Below are 26,997 nucleotides of genomic sequence, written 5' to 3' on the forward strand. Positions count from 1 at the left end.
GGGAAATGTTCTTGTTACTTACAACCTCAGGCTAATCACATTAGCGCACGTTAGCTCAACCATCCCGCAGGAGGGACACCGATCCCGAGGTGAACTGAATTGGAGAATTTAGTATGTGTGTGTGTTTGTGTGTGTGTGCGCTCGCTCGCTCGCTCGTGCTAGTGTGAGATCCTAGACCCATTATAACCCCACCACTATTCCACTACTTGGCCCAATCTGATCCTAGACCCATTATAACCTCACCACTATTCCACTACATGACCCTATCTGATCCTATACCCATTATAACCTCACCACTATTCCACTACTTTGCCCAATCTGATCCTACAGCAGGCCGGCAGCCTGGGAGAACGGGACACTATCGTTCATCACACCTTGTAACTCTTCTGCTGTAAAATCTCATAACCCAAGGAGTTCTCTGCAGCTACCACCACAACATCTATTTTCTGTGATTTGTGTTCCATTTCTGCATCACAGTTGATAACCATGGCTATGAATGCTAAGAAACCTTACTGAAACACATGTTATTCCTATCACTCTCTATTGGCCTCGGCATACTCACAGGGAGCCTCTCAGGATCCCTCTAAACTGGACCCATCTTCCTCTACGACTCTCTTCACTGCCTATGAAGGTTCCTTCAGAGAAAATGACTCAAGTAAAGGTGAAAGTCACCCAGTAAAATATTACTTGAGTAAAGGTTTAAAATTATTCGGTTTTAAATATACTGAAGTATCAACATTAAATTGAATTGATCAAATTTACTTAAGTATCAAAAGTAAAAGGATACATATTTTCAAATTCCTTACATGAAGCAAACCAGACGGCACCATTTTCTTGTTTTTTAAAATATAATTACGCATAGCCAAGGGCATACTCCAACACTCAGTCACAATTTACAAACAAAGCATTTGTATTTAGTGAGTCTGCCAGGTCAGAGGCAGCAGGGATGACCATGGACGTTCTCTTGATAAGTGGGTGAATTGGACCATTTTTCTGTCCTGCTAATCATTCAAAATGTAACGAGTACTTTTGGGTGTCAGGGAAAATGTATGGAGTAGAAAGTACATTCTTTTCTTTAGGAATGTAGTGAAGTGAAAGTTGTCAAAAATATAAATAGTAAAGTAAAGATACCCCCAAAAACGACTTAAGTAGTACTTGAAAGTATTTCTCCTTAAGTGCTTTACACCACTAACTAATGGCCCGACAACAGGATCTCTTGTTGGGTTAATGAGGCAACTAGTCACACCTGTGACAGGTCCTTTAAAAGGAGAGGTGGAAGAGGTAGACCATAACTCACAGACAACAGAGAGACACCCAGTGAATCCCTTGGAAGAGTGCAGAAGGTGAGAGTGCATCATTATTTAATCAACTATCTGCATCTCAAATGGTACCTAAATGTTATTTGCCCCTTGTCAAACGTAGTACAATATATAGTTGTGCCTTTTTGTGGAGCGGCCCCCTGAATTTAAGCGCATAGACTAATCCGTACCTTTGCAGTAAATGGGTAGTGTCTGACAATATCTGTAATGCTTCCCTTTCCCTATGTAGTTCATTGTAGGCCCTCGTCAAAGGTTGTTCACTACATAAGGAATGAGGAGCCATTTGGGAAGGATACATATTCCTGTGTGCCAGGCTAATCTATTGTATGTGGTTGAAGAAATGATACCTGAGTTTTGGCAGAAGACTAGTAGCACCGTGTTGCCCATACTCGCTTCTTGGGGTCCTCAGTACTGGGTTTAGAAAATGCTGCTTAAGTTTTGTACCTTACAGTGGGTTTCCTTAACCTCTCCTCTAGTACCCACAGCCATTCCAGATTTAAAATGCTCAACTAATCTTACACTCTTTCTCTCTCAGGAGACGATTACCATGGCGACATTGACCATCATTCTGCTTGTCAGCACAGCTTTTGCTCTGGGAGGTAAGCGTGACATACCTCACACTTACTCACCTACATTTTAATAAAAACATTTGTTGGTGTTGCTCTGTCCTACTTCACACACATGTAGGTGTTAATACGCAGGTGTGATTTGGAAATGTGTTTCTATTCATAACCGGTTCTCCATGGGACACCCTCTGAGAGGTCAGCCATTATCAACCTTGACACTGGAGAAATGAAGGTTGTGCCTTGCTGAAGGGCACATAGACGGATATATCAACTAGTCAGCTCACTGATTTGAACTACTGGCCCAACTCTCAAACAGCAGGCTACCTGCCACTCCTCTAGTTCCAGAGATGTATATTGGTGTCTAGATGCGGGACTGAGGTATTCTGATATGAACGGTTTGTTTGATTATATTGTCTAGCAACTAACAGGAAATAACACTGATACAATTTCCAGTCTTAGTTTCATCAGCTCTTCTACGAAACTGGAATTTGACTCTACAGGCCTTTTAAACAAGTAGCAGAACTTCAATATTTAGACAGGAAGTACCTAGGTTGCATCTGAAATGGAACCCTATTCCGTATAAACTACTTCTGAATAGGGCACATAGTGGACGCACCCCAAGATTCCAGAATGTATGTCCAGAAATGTATATTGTCCTGCAATGTTATGGTCACATTACAATGTATGTTACCTGTGTCCAGATGCTATGATACGACCCAAGACCCCATGTGAGGATGCTAGAGATGCCGCTTTAAATGGCTCAATTGGAGCCTACGTCCCCACGTGTGACTACAATGGCCAATACACCCCTGAGCAATGTTGGGGATCTACAGGTTAACACGGCCGCACAAAATTCTCAATTCAGTTTAATGTGACACTTCAATGTGTATATATTGTATATGCAACATGTCTTTCTGGTAGGTCACTGTTGGTGTGTGACCAGTACTGGACAGAAGGTCCCGGGTAGTGATACTCCACCAGGCACTGCTAGCAACTGCTAGCAACTGTTCCACCAAGGTGCATGTATATACATACTCATTCACTAAATGTTACTACTTTGCAGCTGATTATTGATGATGTTTTTTGTATAATTGTAGGTGAAAGGCGTTGGAATGAAGACGTTGAAAAGACGAACAGTTGTCTTTACTGTACTACAGGAACTGATTCGCATGGAGAAATCCTGATATTAAACTGTTGATTTACTTACTTCCTTGTTGGTGTGATATGTTGAACAATGTATCTGAACTGGTCCATTTCTGGGAAGTGGAGGAAGGAGTAGGACTGTTATGGTGACTGTATTACCACCACACCGGCAGTTACAGGACATGAAGGCAGTCAAATTCCACGTGACCATTTAGTAATTGAGCTTCTCCAAGCTCTGATGCTGCTGATGGTCATTAGTAGTCTTCTACCACACTTGCTAACTGCCTGGTACTCAGCACTCTATTGTCCCTCTAATCACTCTGACATCAAAGCAAATCTAAATCACTTCATGAGCTCATGTTGCACAACATTTCTATAACCTATGCAATTGTGTGAAAACAGCCTGATGGCTTCTATTAAAAAGAGGAGGATCCCAATAGCTTCTACAGGCTAGATCTACTATAGTTACAGAACCAGTCCCAAATGAACACACCTACTCATACCAGGGTTTTATTTTCTATGTTGTAGAACAGTGAAGACAGCTATGAAATAACACCTATGGCATCATGTCTTAAACAAATCAAAAAGTAGCTACCCTTTACCTTGACAGCTTTTTACAAACTCGGCATTCTCTCAACTAGATGAGGTAGTCACCTGGAATGCATTTCAGTTAACAGGTGTGCTTGTGGAATTTCTATCCTCAATGTGTTTGAGCAGATCAGTTGTGTTGTGACAAGGTAGGGGTGGTATACTAAGTCCTACATGTTAAATGTCAAGTCCATATTATGGCATGAACAGCTCAAATAAGCAAAGAGAAACAGTCCATTACTTTAAGACATGAAGGTCAGAAAATGCGGAACTTTGAACCTTCAAGTGAAGTCTCAAAAACCAAGCGCTATGATGAAACTGGCTCTCGAGGATCACCACAGGAAAGGAAGACACACTGTAGTTACCTCTGCTGCAATGAGTAGACCTGTGGGAACCTGTCATTTGGTCTTAGTCCAAATTTTTGGTTTGAGGCGCCGACTAGGTGAACGGATGTTCTCCGCATGTGGTGTTCCCACCGTGAAGCATGGAGGTGTGATGGTGTGGGGCTGCTTTGTTGGTGACACTGTCAGTGATTTATTTAGAATTCAAGGCACACTTAACCAGCATGGCTACCACAGCATTTTATATTACCTTGATTTAACCAAGTAGGCCAGTAACAAGTTCTCATTTACAACCGTGCCCTGGCCAAGGTAAAGCAAAGCAGTGTGACAAAAACAACAGCTACACATGGGATAAACAAACATACAGTCAACACAATAGAAACATCTATGTACAGTGTGTGCAAATGAACTAAGATTAGAGAGGTAAGGCAATAAATAGGCCATTGTGGTGAAATAATTAAAATGTAATATTAACACTGGATTGATAGATGTGCAGATGATGTGCAAGTAGAGATACTGGGGTGCAAAAGAGCAACAAATAATATGGAGATGAGGTAGTTGGATGGGCTATTTACAGAGGGGCTGTGTACAGGTGCAGTGCACGGTAAGCTGCTCTGACAGCTGATCCTTAGAGCGTTGGACTTGGACCGAAAGGCTGAAAGTTTGAATCCCAAGGCTAACAAGGTAAAAATCTGTTGTTCTGCCACTGAACAAGGCAGTTAACTTCTTTGGGCTGCAAGCCCGAAGCCGGGCGCAATATGACAACAGCCACTTCAAGTGCAGGGCGCGAAATTCAAAATATATTTTTTAGAAATATTTAACTTTCACACATTAACAAGACCAATACAGCATATGAAAGATAAACATCTTGTGAATCCAGCCAACATGTCCGATTTTAAAATGTTTTACAGCGAAAACACCACGTATATTTATGTTAGCTCACCACCAAATACAAAAAAGGACAGACATTTTTCACAGCACAGGTAGCATGCACAAAACCAACCTAACTAACCAAGAACCAACCAAACTAACCAAGAAACAACTTCATCAGATGACAGTCTTATAACATGTTATTCAATAAATCTATGTTTAGTTCGAAAAATGTGCATATTTGAGCTATAAATCAGTTTTACATTGCAGCTACCATCACAGCTACCGTCAGAAATAGCACCGAAGCAGCCAGAGTAATTACAGACACCAACGTCAAATACCTAAATACTCATCATAAAAGATTTCTGAAAAATACATGGTGTACAGCAAATGAAAGACAGGCATCTTGTGATTCCAGCCAATATTTCCGATTTCTTAAGCGTTTTACAGCGAAAACACAATATAGCATTATATTAGCTTACCACAATAGCCAGAAACACAAGCCATTTACCAGCAGCGAAAGTTAGCGATCGTAACAAACCAGCAAAAGATATATAATTTTTGACTAACCTTGATAAGCTTCATCAGATGACAGTCCTATAACATCAGGTTATACATACACTTATGTTTTGTTCGAAAATGTGCATATTTAGAGCTGAAATCAGTGGTTATACATTGTGCTAACGTAGCATCTTTTTCCCACAACGTCCGGATATTTTTCTGACACTCACATATTCTGACCAAATAACTATTCATAAACATTACTAAAAAATACATGTTGTATAGGAAATGATAGATACACTAGTTCTTAATGCAATCGCCGTGTTAGAATTCTAAAAATAACTTCATTACGACATGCAGTTTACGTTATGGCGAGAGCGTGCCCAAAATCTGGGCGCAAACTACTAGTTCACATGTTCGACAGATATATGAAATAGCATCATAAAATGGGTCCTACTTTTGATGATCTTCCATCAGAATGTTGTACAAGGGGTCCTTTGTCCAGAACAATCGTTGTTTGGATTTAGAATGTCCTCTTCTCCAGTCAATTAGCACGGAAAGCTAGCAAAGTGGCGCGAAGCTCTCCTTCCTGAACATACGCAGACAAAGCAACACGCCTAACGTCCCGAAAAAATTTCAATAATCTAATAAAACTATATTGAAAAAACATACTTTACGATGATATTGTCACATGTATCAAATAAAATCAAAGCCGGAGATATTAGTCGTCTATAACGAGAGCTTTACAGAAGGCAATACCAGGTCACTTCTCGCGCGCTCCAGAAAACAGGAAATTGGGGTCACGTCATGCCATGAGCTTTTATTCGACCTCAGATGATGTTATACACTCCATTTCTTCTCTCACTGCCTGTTGACATCTAGTGGAAGGCGTATGAAGTGCATGTATACTAATAAATATCAAGCACATTTATAGGCAGGCCCTAGAACAGAGCATGGATTTCAGATTTTCCACTTCCTGTCAGGAAGTTTGCTGCAAAATGAGTTCTGTTTTACTCACAGATATAATTCAAAAACGGTTTTAGAAACTAGAGAGTGTTTTCTATCCAATAGTAATAATAATATGCATATTGTACGAGCAAGAATTGAGTACGAGGCCGTTTGAAATGGGCACCTTTTATCCAGGCTACTCAATACTGCCCCTGCAGCCCAAAGAGGTTAACCCACTGTTCCTAGGGAGTCATTGAAAATAAGAACTTGTTTTTAACTATTGTTTAAAATACTCTCCCTGTCCTAAGGGTAAAAAATGACCCACCTTCGCTAAACCCCTAAAATAAAGCAGCTTAATTGATTTTTAAACTCCAAATCTATTTTGCATAAAGAAACATCTGGGTTTTACCTCTTCACATTGCAGAAAGACTGCATTTAATCAGTGGACACCTCTCGTTTCTTTTTTACAACAGACCTGTTATAATTGTTTTCTTTACCAAAGTAGAGGTTTATTATTATTATTGCTAAAGGTACTGCGTAGGTGTAAACATATTTTTGTTAGCAAGAGATAGCACTTGTATAGCCTAAGAAAGTAGCAGAAATGTGCAGAAAGTAGTTTTGAAAAAAATATTTTATTTAAGCGAAACAAGTCTTGAACTTTTTTGGCAACATAGTGATATATTCTTATATACTGTACAATGAGGAATTCAACTACAAAATACTAGTCTCCTCCCATTTTTTTAACTATTGCCCACACCCACAAGGTGTTTAAACAACAACAATAAATAAGAATAAAATAGGATAATAGATACAAAACAAAAATGCAAACAACATAAATCAATCAACTCTATTTAGCATGTAGCACAGTATGCAAGTGTGTGCATGGACTTTGCAGTTGTATTTCTCACATGTGCAGCACATAGTATTTGTTTTACAGTCCCTCTTTGGGGGCAGAATTGGAATTTCCTCCTCTTGCCTGCCCCAGCTGCAGCCTCAGGTGGATCAGGACAAGATTCAGCCCACTGAACAGCTTTCACAAGCGCTGCAGAGGCTGTTAGGAGGAACTCCCTTCTTTGAATTTGTGGGGTTACAAGTGCCTTTCCCAGCTGCTCCAGGAAAAACTTCCTCTTGTTACTCTCATCAGGCATCCAGGTACGGTTGATCTTGTTCCATATAACGAAGGCATTGTAGGGGACACATCAATGATGTTATGGAAGATGACCATGGGCCAGCGGGCAGTCATCCTCCTGCAGCTGTCAGTTCCAATCATTTTGTCCAGGTTGTCCACGCCTCCTTTGCTGTGGTTTTAGTCTAGGATGATGGCTGGCTTCCTGTCCTTTTGATCACTGATCTCAGCTGCTTTGGGCAGTTTGCTGAAGAGGACCACATTCTTGTTCCTCTTTGGTAGGTAAGAAACTAGAATGGGGGTGGGGGTGAAGGCAAACGTTGATGAGAAGGCCTCTCTCCCCCTTGTTGCGAGGAGTGCAGGGTGGAGCTCAGGCCTGTTCTTTCTAACTGCGCCAACCATGCTGATCTTCCTCTCCAGGAGCTAGTGGCTGAGTTCATAAGAGGTGAAGAAATTGTCACATGTGACATTGTGCCCCCTCAGTCCATCTGTCACATCAAGCACAACCCGCATCCCCTGGTTCTTCTCCGGGCCTCCACTGGTCGGCTTCCCCGTGTAGACTTGCATCTTCCGAGCGTAGCTGGATTGTGCGTCACAGGCCACCCATATCTTGATGCAATACTTTGCCGACTTGCTGGGCATATTCTGCCAGAAAGGACAGCGACCTTTTGACAAAGAGATTACTATCAGCAATTAGTATCAGTGTCACAGAAAACAGTCACAGAAATCAATGATATTACAACAATACATAATACAATTATTTGTACACTGGTGGTGTACAGCTTTCATGGAAATATGAACAAAGGCGATGTTACACTTTTTCTAATGTTGGGGTCACTCTAGGAAAAGTAATCACATTTCAAGTAGAAAAAATTCATTTAGTGGGGTTTTCTCTACTGCCAACATGTCAGATTTCAAAAAGGCTTTTCGGCGAAAGCATAAGATGCTATTATCTGATGATAGTGCAATGGCTACACTCTCTTTGTTGACAATTTCAACCATGCCGGCGCTACTCAAAACGCAGAAATAAAATATGAAACATGCATTACCTTTGACGAGATTCTTTTGTTGGCACTCCAATATGTCCCATAAACATCACAAATGGTCCTTTAGTTCGATTAATTCCGTCCATATATATCCAAATTGTCCATTTATTTGGCGCCGTTGTACCAGGAAAAACAGCCTTCAATTTGCGCAAAATCACGACAAAATATCTTTAAAAAAAAGTACTTTTGTAATACCACTTAAGGTATTTGTAAACGTTAATAATCGATCAAATTGAAGACGGGTCAATCTGTTTTCAATACAGGATATCAACAAACTCACGGTACTTTTCAAGTCTTGCTCAACTCTCAAACATAAACACACGACGTCACTCCACTTCCGGGTCAATATCTTTAAAGGGATATTGTGAGATTTTGGCAATTTAGCCGTCTTTCTTTAGTTTGAAGGAAGTTTTTAAATTAACTACTGCAGCTTCAGCACAATTATTAACTCTGAGAGCAGATCCCAAAGACTTCTAGTCATTGCGCTGACGCTAGTTAGCGATCGCTGGAAAAACTACCTTCAAAGTCCTTCATATTTCATGCAGAGACAAAATCTGACTCTGGGTTAGAAGAAAAAGGTTGTAATTGCCAAAATATTGCACTATCCCTTTAAGGAGGAAATGGCATCGGTTCCAATCCAAGTGCCATTTATCAAACTCCAGGCGGTGCTATGGTCAGATGACATGAAAATAGAGCTCTTTAGTCATGAACTTCAGCGGTGGTTTTGGTGTGGAAAAACAGAAGCATGTGCAGAGAAGTACCTCATACCTACAGTAAAATATGGTTCTGCATCTTTCACGTTTATGAAGCTTTTTTGCTTCCCTGGTTCTGTGGCCCTTTTTAAGCTCAACGGCATCATAAACTTGGTACCAAGTACAAGGACATTATAGCCCCAAAAAAACTAGTTCTCTCTGCCGGGATGCTGACATTGGCTGCAAGTGGATCTTCAAGCAAGACAATAACCCCCAAGCACACATCAAAATCCACAATGAAATGGTTAAATGACCACAAAATCAATATGTTGCAATGTCCATCTCAGTCTCCGGACAGAAAGGACGCCTGTATCTTTGTAGTGACTGGGTGTATTGATACACCATCCAATGTGTAATTAATACCATTCTCAAAGGGATATTCAATGTCTGCTTTTTTTTATTTTACCCATCTTTCAATAGGTGCCCTTGGTTGCAAGGCATTGGAAAACTCCCTGGTCATTGTGGTTGAATCTGTGTTTGAAATGCATTGCTCGACTGAGGGACCTTACAGATAATTATATGTGTGGGGTACAGAGATGAGGTAGTCATTCAAAAATCATGTCAAACATTATTATTGAACACAGAGTGAGTCCATGCAACTTATAATGTGACTTGATAAGAACATCTTTACTCCTGAACTTGTTTAGGTTTGACATAACAAAGAGGTTGAATACTTATTGACTCAAGACTTTTCAGCTTTTCATTTTGCTTTTATCATCAAGCTGCAAATTTAGAGTGAAAATGATTTTCCCCAAATGAGAAACTCACGCGCTGCAAATATATTCCAGTTAGGCTCTACACCCATTGTAAAGAGGATTAATGGGCTTCATTTTAACAAGTTATTTGGCCACTTTAGTTGTGATACAAACCTTATCAAAACATATGGTGCGGCAGGGTAGCCTAGTGTTAGAGTGTTGGACTAGTAACCGAAAGGTTGCAAGATTGAATCCCCGAGCTGACAAGGTACAAATCTGTCGTTCTGCCTCTGAACCCACTGTTCCTAGATCGTCATTGAAAATAAGAATTTGTTCTTAGCTGACTTACCTAGTTAAATAAAGGTAAAATAAAACATATAGGCCTATGGGCTCAGCTACATGAGGTGTGGCACTATGATTTGAAAAAGTGGCCCAAAAAAAGGTATGTGCTGTTTCTTGAATTCCACTGGGCATCATTCACAACTGATGGGCTAATATTGTCACCCATCAGACTATTCTTGATTTAATCTTGTCTTTAAATGTACTAAATGTGTGCAATTTGTTTTGATTTAGAATGGACAATTATCATGCATCTGTCTCGAAAACAGGGGCCATAATGTTTTATTCCAGCCCAGGTGAATTTAGATTTTGGCTAGATGGGGTTCATTGTATGTGCAAAGTTTTACGCTGATCCAATGAACCATTTCATTTCTGTTCAAAATGTTGTATCAACACTGCCCAAATGTGCCTAATTTGTTAATGAACATTATCTGACTTATTAAACATTATCTGACTAGGCACAATTTATATTTTGGCTGCTAGATTGCAGCAGTGTATTAGCAAAGTTTTGCATTTCTATTCAAAATGTTGTATAAAGCCTACCCAAATGTGCCTAATTGGTCAATATATACATTTTCAAGTAGATAACTGTACACTCTCCTCAAACAATAGCATGGCATTTTTTCACTGTAACATCTACTGTAAATTGGACAGTGCAGTTTGATTAACAAGAAGTTAAGATTTCTGCCCGAAAAAGACATGTCTATGTCCTGGGAAATGTTCTTGTTACTTACAACCTCAGGCTAATCACATTAGCGCACGTTAGCTCAACCATCCCGCAGGAGGGACACCGATCCCGAGGTGAACTGAATTGGAGAATTTAGTATGTGTGTGTGTTTGTGTGTGTGTGCGCTCGCTCGCTCGCTCGTGCTAGTGTGAGATCCTAGACCCATTATAACCCCACCACTATTCCACTACTTGGCCCAATCTGATCCTAGACCCATTATAACCTCACCACTATTCCACTACATGACCCTATCTGATCCTATACCCATTATAACCTCACCACTATTCCACTACTTTGCCCAATCTGATCCTACAGCAGGCCGGCAGCCTGGGAGAACGGGACACTATCGTTCATCACACCTTGTAACTCTTCTGCTGTAAAATCTCATAACCCAAGGAGTTCTCTGCAGCTACCACCACAACATCTATTTTCTGTGATTTGTGTTCCATTTCTGCATCACAGTTGATAACCATGGCTATGAATGCTAAGAAACCTTACTGAAACACATGTTATTCCTATCACTCTCTATTGGCCTCGGCATACTCACAGGGAGCCTCTCAGGATCCCTCTAAACTGGACCCATCTTCCTCTACGACTCTCTTCACTGCCTATGAAGGTTCCTTCAGAGAAAATGACTCAAGTAAAGGTGAAAGTCACCCAGTAAAATATTACTTGAGTAAAGGTTTAAAATTATTCGGTTTTAAATATACTGAAGTATCAACATTAAATTGAATTGATCAAATATACTTAAGTATCAAAAGTAAAAGGATACATATTTTCAAATTCCTTACATGAAGCAAACCAGACGGCACCATTTTCTTGCTTTTTAAAATATAATTACGCATAGCCAAGGGCATACTCCAACACTCAGTCACAATTTACAAACAAAGCATTTGTATTTAGTGAGTCTGCCAGGTCAGAGGCAGCAGGGATGACCATGGACGTTCTCTTGATAAGTAGGTGAATTGGACCATTTTTCTGTCCTGCTAATCATTCAAAATGTAACGAGTACTTTTGGGTGTCAGGGAAAATGTATGGAGTAGAAAGTACATTCTTTTCTTTAGGAATGTAGTGAAGTGAAAGTTGTCAAAAATATAAATAGTAAAGTAAAGATACCCCCAAAAACGACTTAAGTAGTACTTGAAAGTATTTCTCCTTAAGTGCTTTACACCACTAACTAATGGCCCGACAACAGGATCTCTTGTTGGGTTAATGAGGCAACTAGTCACACCTGTGACAGGTCCTTTAAAAGGAGAGGTGGAAGAGGTAGACCATAACTCACAGACAACAGAGAGACACCCAGTGAATCCCTTGGAAGAGTGCAGAAGGTGAGAGTGCATCATTATTTAATCAACTATCTGCATCTCAAATGGTACCTAAATGTTATTTGCCCCTTGTCAAACGTAGTACAATATATAGTTGTGCCTTTTTGTGGAGCGGCCCCCTGAATTTAAGCGCATAGACTAATCCGTACCTTTGCAGTAAATGGGTAGTGTCTGACAATATCTGTAATGCTTCCCTTTCCCTATGTAGTTCATTGTAGGCCCTCGTCAAAGGTTGTTCACTACATAAGGAATGAGGAGCCATTTGGGAAGGATACATATTCCTGTGTGCCAGGCTAATCTATTGTATGTGGTTGAAGAAATGATACCTGAGTTTTGGCAGAAGACTAGTAGCATCGTGTTGCCCATACTCGCTTCTTGGGGTCCTCAGTACTGGATTTAGAAAATGCTGCTTTGGCAGTTGGTTAAGTTTTGTACCTTACAGTGGGTTTCCTTAACCTCTCCTCTAGTTTCCACAGCCATTCCAGATTTAAAATGCTCAACTAATCTTACTCTTTCTCTCTCTCAGGAGACGATCACCATGGCGATATTCACCATCATTCTGCTTGTCAGCACGGCTTTTGCTCTGGGAGGTAAGCGTGACATACCTCACACCTACTCACCAACATTTTAAAGACATCATAATGTTGTTATTTTAAACCGAATTATATCAGTTTAAGTGTTTTACAGCAAACACAATATAGCATTATATTAGCTTACCACAATAGCCAAAAACACAACAGCATTGATTCAAGCCAACAGTAGCGATAACGAATAAACCAGCAAAAGATATTACGTTTTTCACTAACCTTCTCAAAATTCATCAGATGACAGTCCTATAACATCCTATTACACAATACATATATTGTTTGTTCGAAAATGTGCACATTTAGTGGCACAAATCGTGGTTATACAATGTGAATACGTAGGCAAAATGCAATAATGTCCGGAGAAATCTTGGAGAGGCACCTAATCTAATCAAATAACTATTCATAAACTTTACTAAAAAATACATGTTGGACAGCAAATTAACCTCTAACGAGCCTCAACCCCGGATCCGGGATCACCCCCCACCCCCCCCACACTGATTAGCATCGCTAGCATAGCGTCACAATTAAATAGTAGCATCTAAATATCATTAAATCACAAGTCCAAGCCACCTAATGAAAGATACAGATCTTGTGAATAAAGCCACCATTTCAGATTTTTAAAATGTTTTACAGGGAAGACACAATATGTAAATCTATTAGCTAACCACGTTAGCAAAGGACACGATTTTTTTACTCCCAACAGCTTTTTCCTGCGTCAGTAGCTATCACTAATTCGACTAGATAAAAATATATATAGCCACTAACCAAGAAACAACTTCATAATATGACAGTCTGATAACATATTTATGGTATAGCATAGTTTTTTTTGGGAAAAATGTGCATTTTTCAGGTATAAATCACAGTTCTACATTGCAGCTGCAATCTGAAATAGTGCTGACCCAGCCAGAACAATTACAGAGACCAACGTCATATAACGAATTACTCATCTTAAAACATTTCAGAAAAATACACAGCGTACAGATATTGAAAGCCCAACATCTGGTGAATCCAAACAATATTTCAGATTTATTAAATGTTTTATAACGAAAACAAAATGTAGCGCTAAATTAGCATAGCTATACCAGGCAGATTCGGCTAGGCGCCCACGGCCAGTTCACATGCACAACAGATATGATATAACATCGTAAATTGGGTCTTACTATGGCTGATCTTTCATCAGAATGTTGATCAAAGTGTCCTTTGTCAAGATGAGTCGTTGGTTCCGTTCAGAAATCTTCCTTTCCCACTCCATTTAGCACAGGTACCGGTCGAGTGGCACAGATCTCTCAAATGTAAATAAATTGTGACAACGGAACACCGCAAAACTCCCAAAAAAATTCAAATAATCTGATTAAACTATATTGAAAAAACATACATTACGATGATATGGTCACATGTATCAAACAAAATTCGACACGGAGATAGTTTTCATCCATAACGCCAGCAAAACAGTACACAATCGCAGCTCCAACTCGTGCGAATCAGCAAACCGGAAGTTGTCGGTCACGCCAAAGAAATAGGTCTTATTTCACGTCAGTACCAGATAAACAAAGAATTTCTCCTCTGACGTCCTCTTGACACCCAGAGGAAGGCGAATGAGGTGTGTTTCGGGTCATAGGGGGCACGACCATATATAGGCAGAGCTTTGAAGCCAGCATAACACATCTTGATTTTATGTTCTTGGTCATGGAAAGTGCTGTGAAATGACTTCTGTATCACTCAGAGACAAAATTGAAACGGTTTTAGAAACTAGAGATTGTTTTCTTTCCAATGGTATTTATTTATATGCATGTAGTAAGAGCAATAATTGAATAAGAGGCAGTTTAATCTGTTGAGCAAATTATGCTAATGGGAAAATAGCACCCCCTGTATTCTCAAGAAGTTAAAGATAGCTTAGTTCTTAATGCAATCGCCGTGTTAGAATTCTAAAAATAACTTCAGTACGACATCCAGCTTACGTTATTGCGAGAGAGCGCCCAAAATCAAAGCGGAAACACAACGACACATTTTCGACAGAAATAGGAAATAACATCATAAATGGGTCCTACTTTTGCTGATCTTCCATCAGAATGTTGTACAAGTGGTCCTTTGTCCAGAACAATCGTTGTTTGGATTTAGAATGTCATTTTTCCCTCTCGAATGAGCAAGCAAAACTTGCCAAGTGGCGCGAAGCTCTCCATCATCAACAAACGCAAAAAACGGAACACGCCAAAACTCCCGAAAAATTCAATAATCTGATTAAACTATATTGAAAAAACATACTTTACGATGATATTGTCACATTTATCAAATAAAATCAAAGCCGGAGATATTAGGCGTCTATAACAAAAGCTTTTCAGAAGCATGACTTCCGCGTCTTCCTGAACAGAGGAAATTGGGGTCCTGTCATTCCAAGCTGTCTCTTTTGACCATAGAAAGAGCTTGAGACCCTATTTCACCTCTACCAGCCTATTGACATCTAGTGGAAGGCGTATGAAGTGCATGTATACTAATGAATTCAAGCAAACGATTAGGGAGGCCCTGGAACAGAGCCTCGAGTTCAGTTTTTTCACTTTCTGACAGGAAGTTTGCTGCAAAATGAGTTCTGTTTTACTCACAGATATAATTCAAACGGTTTTAGAAACTTGAGAGTGTTTTCTATCCAATAGTAATAATAATATGCATATTGTACGAGCAAGAATTGAGTACGAGGCCGTTTGAAATGGGCACATTTTATCCAAGCTACTCAATACTGCCCCTGCAGCCATAAGAAGTTAAATGAATTACTTTAGTGGGGTAAGTAAATTTTCAGCCTATAATTTGATAACTAGTTAATTTTATAACTAAAACACACACCACATGGCATTCGGGCAGGTAACATTCTCCTGGCATTTCTCCAAACAGATGTCAAAGTAAAGCTCTCTCTCTCTCTCACACACACACATCAAGGATGGAGTGACACAGTGCGGTGCTTAATAAAGACACACAGAGCCTGCAATGGCATTACCATTATCTCTAGGCTATGCCGAGTTCAACGAGATGCCCCGCTTGACCGTAGCTCGCTTGGTCTGAGCGCAGCGACTGTGAAAAAAAGTAGGCCCATAATGAAGCCAGGACCTAAATTTCAAGTGCTTTTGGGTGACAGTGAGAGAACCGTTAGGGTTAGAAGCACAATTGGATGTCAGGAACGTTACTGAGGTCCTCCAGATCTGTGCAAGCCTAACCTTGACCGTGTGACATTAACCCTTAACTTCTTTGGGATACCCCCCCCCTTCTCTCAATTTCCGCCTGAAGACATACCCAAATCTAACTGTCTGTAGCTCAGCCCCAGAGGCAAGGATAGGCATATTCTTGGTATCATTTGAAAGGAAACACTCTGAAATTTGTGGAAATGTGAATTGAATGTAGGAGAATATAACACAATAGATCTGGTAGAAGAAAATACAAGGAAATAAACATACGTTTTTTGTTTTTATTGTTGTTGCATCATCTTTCAACTGAACAAGAACAGGCAAACATTCAGATATGATGCTGGGGATAATTCTGATGCAGAACATAAGATGGCAACAGTATTAGAAAAAAGTTTCAAAACGATATCTTCAGGAACGAGTGAGCTACATGACATTGAGCATGTAGTCACCCAGGTGTCCCACACAAGTTGCCCAAATGTACCCAAATGGCCAAATTGGTACAGTGATACATTTTGAACTAAATGACTATATACAAAATACTAAAATGCTATTCTAACACACACCCCAACAAAAAATAATAATAATAATATAAAAATTTGAAAATTTGAAAAAAAATTAAATAACAAGGGTAACTATTTACACACATTCAAAGTATAATATACAATATTGTGAAGACCCTCAGTCCTCTACATAATATTGTTCTGCTGATGCCATGCCCAATAGCAGTCTCTTTCTGCTGTAAAGCAGAGGGTTACTGAACAGGTGGTGCAGGTGATAGGGCATTTCCTGTGACAAAGGGCACAACGACGTCTCCCCACTGTGCCCTTTTTGCCCTGAGGCACATTCATGCCTGCAGAGATGAATCTGGGCAGGTGAACAGCAGAGGTAGAGGGGCCAGAAGGTGCTGCAGTAGACTTGCTGTAGCAAGCAAGCTCCTGGATGAGCAGCTCTCGGAAGGCTAGCTGTGAGATGTGGGGCTGTCCACGGCTCTTAGCCATTTCCTTCTGGAGGATGAAGGAATTCACCACAGCAATGTCAATGAAGTGATAGAAAAATGTCTTGTAAAGGCAGTTGATAGAGGGGAGCAGTTTTCCAGTAGTCTTTCAGGGTTTTCAACTTCACAATACCCATGTAAATGACCATTGACAGGAAACAGACAGAAAAAAAGATCTGACATGGAAATGGGCTTCCATCCCTCTTTCTTGCCTGCCTGCTTCTTAGCACCATACTTGTTAGTGTTCAACACCAGGGAATCAACAACAGATGAGGTGAAAAACAGCTGGAAAAGCTGCATGGGGCTATACTTAGATGTCATATCCAGCTTTGGGCCTAATGGCCTCTTTGGTCTGAATAATGGAGGTGGAGGCGCCACATCCTCCTCCAGCACAGAGTGCCAACGACCCTCCTCCTCTCTGATTGCAGGTGTATCTCTTCCCCATCGCCGCTTCTTTGTCACACCTGGCAGGGCGGGGGTAGATGTGGAGCCGGAGACAGCAGGGGTCCGGCTAAATGAACAAGCTCCCCTGGGGGATGGGCAACTTGGCAGTGGGGGCTCCCAATCAGAATCGGAGGGACTGTGAAATAAAGACAGACACACAGATTATATATTGAGTAGTGAAACAAAATCATTTTGGGGATCTGTGGTTCTATTCCATGTTTAGATCAAATAAATGTAAAATATCTCATATATACAGACACACAGATTATATATTGAGTAGTGAAACAAAATCATTTTGGGGATCTGTGGTTCTATTCCATGTTTAGATCAAATAAATGTAAAATATCTCATATATACACACACAGATTATATATTGAGTAGTGAAACAAAATCATTTTGGGGATCTGTGGTTCTATTCCATGTTTAGATCAAATAAATGTAAAATATCTCATATATACAGACACACAGATTATATATTGAGTAGTGAAACAAAATCATTTTGGTATTATTTTCAAACAACAGCATGAGAGTTACTTACCAATCGAGAATTGCGTCTTCTCCATACAAAAACATGTCCTCAAATTGGGAGTCCAAACTTGACACACAATCTGATACATCTTCTTGTAAATCTGTGTCACTTTCTCTAGCAATCTCATCAATAATTGCATGTAGATCTGTATAGCTGGACTTTGCCTTTGATTTTCCAGATTTACTCGCCATAATTATTTCAATAATATAGAGGAAAATGATCTTGACTCAATACTGCTAACGCGCAAACAACGTGGCTCCTTCGGGTAGAAATTTCAATGGCGAATGTTAGCGCAAACAACGTGGCTCCTTCGGGTAGAAATTTCAATGGCGAATGTCTGCGTAACGCGTGACTTTCGTTCAAGACCGGGTCTTCCCAGATATAACCATTAGATATTGTTGTTTACCTCGGCTCATTGGCTCTCTACCAAACTAGATTTCAAGACGATCAGTGGTCATTGGGCCAAAATACAGTCAATCAAAGAAGCACTGGTCATGTCATAGGCGCTCAATGAGGTCATTGTTTGGTGTGTTCAAATCAGTTCATTTCGGTCAATATGTCCCGTAGAAATAACCATCATGTATGGTTGTGTTACTAACAAACAGAGGATTACAATGAAACCCACCTTGACTAGATACAGGTACATCTAGTGTGAGTAATTACATCAACTGTTTCGTCGAAAGTTGAAGGAGTCGAAACTCATGACACAAGCCGTTTACAAAATGTGTCGTGTTATGCTATAAAAAAAAAAAATATCGAACAAAATGACCATTCATTGTGAAGATTGGACCTTTTGTATTGCCAAAAGAAGAAGATTTTTACAGGTAATTGATAATTTTATTGCTATTTCTGACTTTTGTGACGCTACTGTTTGGTTGGAAAATGCTAGTTATACTTGTGTGTCTGGCGCGCTGTCGTCAGATTATCGTAAGGTATGCTTTCGCCGAAAAGCATTATTGAAATCTGACACCACTGTTGGATTAAGAAGTAGATAAGCTTTTAAATGATGTTAGATACATGTATTTACAAGAACGTTTAATACTACGAATGGTGTATTTAGAATCTTTGCGCTATGCTATTTCACCGGATGTTAGCCAGATGGGACGCTAACGTCCCAGCTAGCCTAGAGAAGTTAACAGTGAAAACAGATTTTTTTCATATCACAGATTACAATGACATCTCTCCCCATAGGAATACATTGCCTGCTCCTCTAAATTCAACCTGAAGCCTATGTGGGTTATGAATTCCTTATGAACCTGTCTTTGATGAAAATCCATCAGGCCACTATGAGGTATACCTGTGTCGATTCTAAGCTTCCTGAAGAAACCGGAAGTGTTAAAATCACCCTAAAAGTGTTTTGCCATACCCAATCTGCAGTTTGAGAGAAATAGTGCATTCAACCCTGTGTAAATCAGTCAGTTCTTAACGTAAAGCCTTAAAAGTCAGGATTCTGTAAAAGCTTACCCCAATGAGGATATGTGTTTACTTTTAGCATCCTGTGCCAACCGGAAGTGCCATAATTGGGGTCAAAGGGGCTGTTTTGAAGGGTTAAAAAAGTCAGATCTTTCCAAAACTTCATATGTGTGATTGGGCAACGTTCATGAACTGTAAATCAGTCATTCATCCCATCAGATTTCCAAGAAAAACTCACACTAACACACACAGCAAGGATGGAGTGAGACAGTCGGGGGCTTAGAGACACACAGAGCCTGCAATAGTTACCTTTGTTCAAACTATCAAAGAACCATCAGACCTAGAGCTCTGAAACTTTAGAAATCTGTTATAGAGCTCAAGTCGATAGTGCACTGTGAGTTATGTGGCTCTAGAAGGTTCTCAGATCGAGAAACAGCCTCGTACATTTGCAATAACTTCAATTCACTTTGACCATTACGAAAATGACGACATTTAGAAAAGTACCAGAGTCACAAGACTAGGTGCATTGAAACCGCCTCGGCTCATAGAGACGGACCCCAACGTTTCTGTCCGATAGCTCATTCAAGGACCCCGTAGCAACGCCCGGAAAATGTGGATTTTCAGCACCAATTAAGGTCGCTGCTCGGGCTCAGCTAGGCCTACACATAATGTCAGAACTGGACCAACAGCTAGATAGTAACTAGGTGTCATATGTTTTTATTATGGTTTAAACAGAAGGCGCTGTGAATTTTGGGCCTGCTCTGAAATATGTGATAGTTGGCTTCTAAATGAGTTTGAAAAAGTGGGTGTGGTGTCAGTTTGTATCAGTTTGTTGTAAGGATGATATCTAATTGACTGATGGACGGTGACTTGCTGGCTGACTTTTGTCCATTTGCAATATGTTTAAACAGTGATGAACCATCACCAAAAAGACAGACTGAAATCAACACTGTAAATGGCATCACCATAGTCTCTAGGCCTTGCCGAGTTCAACGAGATGCCCCGCTTGACCGTAGCTCGCTCTGAGCGCAGCAACCGTGAAAAAAAAGCATGCCCAAAATGCAGCCTGTCCCTAAATTTCAGGTGCTTTTGGGAGACAGCGGCGGAACCGTTAGGGTTAGAAGGACAATTCAACCACAGGAATGTTCATAAGGTCCTCCCGATCTGTGCAAGCCCAACCTTGACCGTGTGGCATTAACCCTTAACAGTGAAAACTGATTTTTTTCATCTCATAGATTACAATGACATCTCTCCCCATAGGAATACATTGCCTGCTCCTCTGAATTCAACCTGAAGCCTATGTGGGTTATGAATGCCTTATGAACCTGTCTTCGATGACAATCCATCAGGCCACTATGAGGTCTACCTGTGTCGATTCTAAGCTCCCTGGATCAACCGGAAGTGGTTAGAATCAAATTGCCATACCCAACCTGCAGTTTGAGAGAAATAGTGCATTCAACCCTGTGTAAATCAGTCAGTTCTTAATGTAAAGACTTATAACTCAGGATTCTGTAAAAGCCTACCCCAATGAGGATATGTGTTTACTTTTAGCTTCCTGTGCCATCCGGAAGTGCCATAATTGGGGTCAAAGGGGCTGTTTTGAAGGGTTAAAAAAGTCAGATATTTCCAAAACTTCATATGTGTGATTGGGCAACGTTCATGAACTGTAAATCAGTCATTCATCCCATCAGATTTCCAAGAAAAACTCACACTAACACACACACAGCAAGGATGGAGTGAGACAGTCGGGGGCTTAGAGACACACAGTCTGCAATAGTTACCTTTGTTCAAACTATCAAATAACCATCAGACCTAGAGCTCTGAAACTTTAGAAACCTGTTATAGAGCTCAAGTCGATAGTGCACTGTGAGTTATGTGGCTCTAGAAGGTTCTCAGATCGAGAAACAGCCTTGTACATTTGCAATAACTTCAATTCACTTTGACCATTACGAAAATGACGACGTTTAGAAAAGGACCAGAGTCACAAGACTAGGTGCATTGAAACCGCCTCGGCCCATAGAGACGGACCCCAACGTTTCTGTCCGATAGCTCATTCAAGGACCCCGTAGCAACGCCCAGAAAATGTGGATTTTCAGCACCAATTATGGTCTCTGCTTGTGCTCCAAATGACCTATCGAGCCGAAACTTGGGATTCGAGGTCGCCTCAGCTTGGCCTACACATACTGTCAGAACTGGACCCGCAGCTAGATAGTAACTAAGTGTTATATGTTTTTATAATGGTTTAAACAGAAGGCACTGTGAATTTTGGGCCTGCTCTGAAATATCTGATAGTTGGCTTCTAAATGAGTTTGACAAAGTGGGTGTGAAGTCAGTTTATATAAGTTTGGTGTAAGAATGATATCTAATTGACTGATGGATGGTGACTTGCTGGCTGCTCGAAACGTTTGACCCAAGTTAACTTCTAGTTCCTCCCAAACCCGGATCCGGGAGCACCCCCACCAGTAAAAAAGCTGACTAGCATAGCCTAGCATAGCGTCACAAGTAAATACTAGCATCTAAATATCATTAAATCACAAGTCCAAGACACCAGATGAAAGATACACTTCTTGTGAATCCAGCCACCATTTCTGATTTTTAAATATTTTTACAGGGAAGACACAATATGTAAATCTATTAGCTAACCACGTTAGCAAAAGACACAATTTTTCTTACTCCACCATATTTTCACTCCATCAGTAGCTATCACCATTTCGACCAAATAAAGATATAAATAGCCACTAACCAAGAAAAAACTTCATCAGATGACAGTCTGATAACATATTTATTGTATAGCATATGTTTTGTTAGAAAAATGTGCATATTTCAGGTATAAACCATAGTTTACAATTGCAGCCCCCATCACAACTCTCACTAAAATGACTAGAATAACTACAGAGACCATCGTGTATTACCTAATTACTCATCATAAAACATTTCTTAAAAATACACAGCGTACAGCAATTGAAAGACACAGATCTTGTGAATCAAGACAATATTTCAGATTTTCTAAGTGTTTTACAGCGAAAACACAATATATCGTTATATTAGCTTACCACAATAGCAAACCAGACAACAGCATTGATTCCAGCCAAACACAGCGATAACGTATTCACCACCAAAATAAATTAATTTTTCACTAACCTTCTCAGATTTCTTCAGATGACAGTCCTGTAACATCATATTACACAATCCATATAGGTTTTGTTCGAAAATGTGCATATTTAGCAGCACAAATCGTGGTTATACAATGTGATCAGTGGCAACAGGTCATGCATTCTGGCCGGCGCCATCTTGGAAAGGCACCTAATCTAATCAATAAATAATCGTAAACTTGACTAAAAAATACAGGTTGGACATCAAATGAAAGATGCATTAGTTATTAATGCAACCGCTGAGTTAGATATTTTAAATTAACGTTACTAGACATACAGTGTGCGTTACAGCCAGACTAGTGCCGCAATAATGGCGGACAAATCCGTTTACATTTTTCCACATAAATACGGAATAACATCATAAATAGCTCTTACTTTTGGACGAGCTTCCATCAGAATCTTGTGCAAGTGGTCCCTTGTCCAAAAGAATCGTTGCTTGGTTGTAAAACGTCGTCTTCAACTTCGGAATTAGCAGCTAAGAATAGCTATGTGGCCACAACATGCCCAAATCCTCCAAACGCAATACTAAGGAAATTCCGAAAATAGCAATATGCTCGCATAAACTGATATAACTCGGTTTAAAATAACTTCGTTATGATGTTTCTAACACCTATATCGAATTAAATTACAGACGGATATATCTAAGGTCGATAACTGAGCGTTTCAAAATGCCATCCTGAGGTCCTGCTTTGCGCAATGACGAATGTCGAAAAGAGAGCTCCCCTCGTTCCTTGGCCTTTTATAAACTCTGAGAACTACGTAGAAACTCCATTCCACTTCTCATTGGTTACTGACATCCAGGGGAAGGCGGGTGCAGTTCATGTCGACCCATAGGATACATACAGAGCTTTAAACCTGTTTGGGCTGCAAGCCCGACACCGGTACACTTATGACAACAGCCAGCTCAAAGTGCAGGGCGCGAAATTAAAAAGATATTTTAAAAAAATATTTAACTTTCACACATTAACAAGTCCAATACAGCATATGAAAGGTACACATCTTGTGAATCCAGCCAACATGTCCGATTTTTAAAATGTTTTACAGGGAAGACAAAATATGTAAATCTATTAGCTAACCACGTCAGCAAAAGACACCACTTTTTTTACTCCACCAGTTTTTTACTCCATCAGTAGCTATCACAAATTCGACCAAATAAAGATATAAATAGCCACTAACCAAGAAACAACTTCATCAGATGACAGTCTGATAACATATTTATTGTATAGCATATGTTTTGTTAGAAAAATGTGCATATTTCAGGTATAAATCATAGTTTACATTGCAGCTACAATCAGAAATTGCACCGAAAGCAGCCATAAAACTTACAGACACCAACGTCAAATACCTAATTACTCATCATAAAACATTTCTGAAAAATACATAGTGTACAGCAATTGAAAGACAGGCATCTTGTGATTCCAGACAATATTTCCGATTTATTAAGTGTTTTACAGCGAAAACAAAATGTAGCGTTATATTAGCTTAGCACAATAGCCAGAAACAGTTGGGCGCCGACGACCAGTTCACATCTACGACAGATATATGAAATAGCATCATAAAATGTTTCTTACTTTTGCTGATCTTCCATCAATGTTGGACAAGGTGTCCTTTGTCCAGAACAGTCGTTGTTTGGATCTGGAACGGCAACTTTCCCTCTTCATTTAGCATGCGCACTTGCCAAGTGGCACGGATCTCTCCAACGTCAACAAAGTCAGAGAACGGAACACGGCAAAACTCCCGAAAAAATTTCAATAATCTGATTAAACTATATTGAAAAAACATACTTTACGGTGATATGGTCACATGTATCAAATAAAATCAGAGCCGGAGATAGTAGTCGTCCATAACGGCAGCTAAACAGAAGGCAATCCCACTGTCCACCTCGCGCTGCCAAGAGTACCGGAAATGAGGGACACGTCATACAAAGAGCTTGTATTCCAATTCAGACCAAGATAAACACGAAATTTCTTCTCTCACAGCCTCTTGACATCCAGGGAAGGTCTATGAAGTGCACGTAGACTCTTACGTATCATGCCCATGTATAGGCAGGAAGTAGAACAGAGCATCGATTTCAGACTTTCCACTTCCTGGTCAGGAAGTTTGTGCCAAATGAGTTCTGTTTGACTCACAGATATAATTGAAACGGTTTAGAAACTAGAGAGTGTTTTCTATCCAATAGTAATAATAATATGCATATTGTACGAGCAAGAATTGAGTACGAGGCCGTTTGAAATGGGCACCTTTTATCTGGCTACTCAATACTCCCCCTGCAGCCCAAACAGGTTAAAGCGAGACCGCGCCGAAATTAATGGCGGAATAATAGTTTAACTTTTTCGACAGAAATTACGAATTAACATCATAAATAGTTCTTACTATTTGATGAGCTTCCATCAGAATCTTGTACAAGTTGTCATTTGTCCAGAATAATCGTTGCTCGGTTGTAGAATGTCGTCTTCAACTGTGGAATTAGCAGCAAACGTTAGCCATGTGGTGCAGACGTGTCCAAATCCCCAGAACGCAGCACAAAGAAAATCCCGAAAATCGCAATATACTGATATAAACTGATATAACTCGGTTTAAAATAACTACATTATGATGTTTTTAACACGTATATCGAATAAAATCAGAGCCGGATATATCTAACGCCTATAACAACAGCTTTTCAGAACGCAATCCTGAGGTCTGTCTCGCGTCATGACGAACGTTGAATAGATTGCACCCCCGGTTCCAAGAGCTCTTGTTCGGCCTCAGATCTACCTAGACACCCCATTCCAATTCTCACTGTTTACTGACATCTAGGGGAAGGCGTATGCAGTGCATGTAGACCCATAGATTACATGCAAATTAATAAACTGACCCTGGAACAGAGCCCCCGATTTCAGATTTCTCACTTCCTGACAGGAAGTTTGCTGCAAAATGAGTTCTGTTTTACTCACAGATATAATTCAAACGGTTTTAGAAACTAGAGAGTGTTTTCTATCCAATAGTAATAATAATATGCATATTGTACGAGCAAGAATTGAGTACGAGGCAGTTTAATTTGGGAACGATTTTTTACAAAGTCGAAATGGCGCCCCCCTATTGAGAAAAGGTTTAATCCCTCCAGTTCAGCATCACCACCTCCACAGCTAGTATCTCTGTTAATCCCTCCAGTTCAGAATCACCACCTCCACTAGGTAGTATCTCTGTTAATCCCTCCAGTTCAGCATCACCTCCTCCACTAGCTAGTATCTCTGTTAATCCCTCCAGTTCAGCATCACCACCTCCACTAGACAGTAGGTCTACTAGTGAGTCAGACTCAGTGGGCGAGGGAGATGGAAGCTGGGAAAGTGCATCCACTAACCAAGTGCTTGGAGCAGGTTCAATTTGCAGTTCAATAACACCTCTTCTTCTGTAGGCTGCTCTCCTTTTCTCTTTTTCGTCCCCTCCCTGCTGTCATTTTTCTTTGTATCATCTGTTTGTTACTCTTTTTCTTTCTGCTTCGCTCTTCTCTTCTATTTCCTCTCTGTCTCTGTTCTCTCTCTCTGCTCTCTCTGTCTCTTCTCTCCTTGTATGTACTCCTCTGCCTGTCTTGCTCGGCTGTCTCTCTCTGTTTTCTTCCTGCTGTAGGCTATTCAATTCCTGCTGTAGGCTATTCAATTCTATCCAATTCCTGCTGTAGGCTATTCAATTCCTGTTGTAGGCTATCCAATTCCTGTTGTAGGCTATCAAATTCCTACTTGCATTCTATCCAAATCCTACTTGCATTCTATCCATTTCCTGCTGTAGGCTATCAAATTCATACTTGCATTCTATCCAATTCCTGCTGTAGGCTATTCAAATCCTACTTGCATTCTATCCAATTCCTGCTGTAGGCTATTCAATTCCTGCGGTAGGCTATCCAATTCCTGCTGTAGTCTATTCAATTCCTACTTAGATTATATCCAAATCCTGCTGTGGGCTATCCAATTCCTGCTGTAAGCTATTCAATTCCTGCTGTAGTCTATTCAATTCCTGCTGTAGTCTATTCAATTCCTACTTGCATTCTATCCAAATCCTGCTGTAGGCTATCTAATTCCTGCTGTGGGCTATTCAATTCCTGCTGTAGTCTATTCAATTCCTACTTGAATTCTATCCAAATCCTGCTGTAGGCTATCCAATTCCTGATGTAGACTATCCAATTCCTGCTGTAGGCTATTCAATTCCTGCTGTAGGCTATTCAATTCTATCCAATTCCTGCTGTAGGCTATTCAATTCCTGTTGTAGGCTATCCAATTCCTGTTGTAGGCTATTCATACCTGCTGTAGGTATCCAATTCCTGATGTAGGCTATCCAATTCCTGCTGTAGGCTATTCAATTCCTGCTGTAGGCATCCAAATCCGCTGTAGGCTGTTCAAATCCTGCTGTAGTCTATTCAATTCTTACATGCATTCTATTCAAATC

The 26,997-nt window shown here is 40.2% G+C and overlaps 2 protein-coding genes across 2 annotated transcripts in view; both read left to right on the forward strand.

Moving 5' to 3' along the window:
* The window catches only part of LOC120030524 (thyroglobulin-like), a 133,018-nt gene that overhangs the window by 75,102 nt on the left and 30,919 nt on the right, over positions 1 to 26,997 (forward strand). The window lies entirely within an intron of this gene.
* On the forward strand, positions 1,867 to 2,886 carry LOC120030704 (equistatin-like). The gene is made up of 3 exons (XM_038976155.1): positions 1,867 to 1,918; positions 2,587 to 2,718; positions 2,807 to 2,886. Exons 1-3 carry the CDS (start codon positions 1,867 to 1,869, stop codon positions 2,884 to 2,886), a joined length of 264 nt encoding a protein of 87 aa, XP_038832083.1.

The sequence above is a fragment of the Salvelinus namaycush genome, chromosome 36 (genome assembly GCF_016432855.1).
Source record: "Salvelinus namaycush isolate Seneca chromosome 36, SaNama_1.0, whole genome shotgun sequence".
In the NCBI taxonomy this organism is placed as follows: Eukaryota; Metazoa; Chordata; class Actinopteri; order Salmoniformes; family Salmonidae; genus Salvelinus; species Salvelinus namaycush.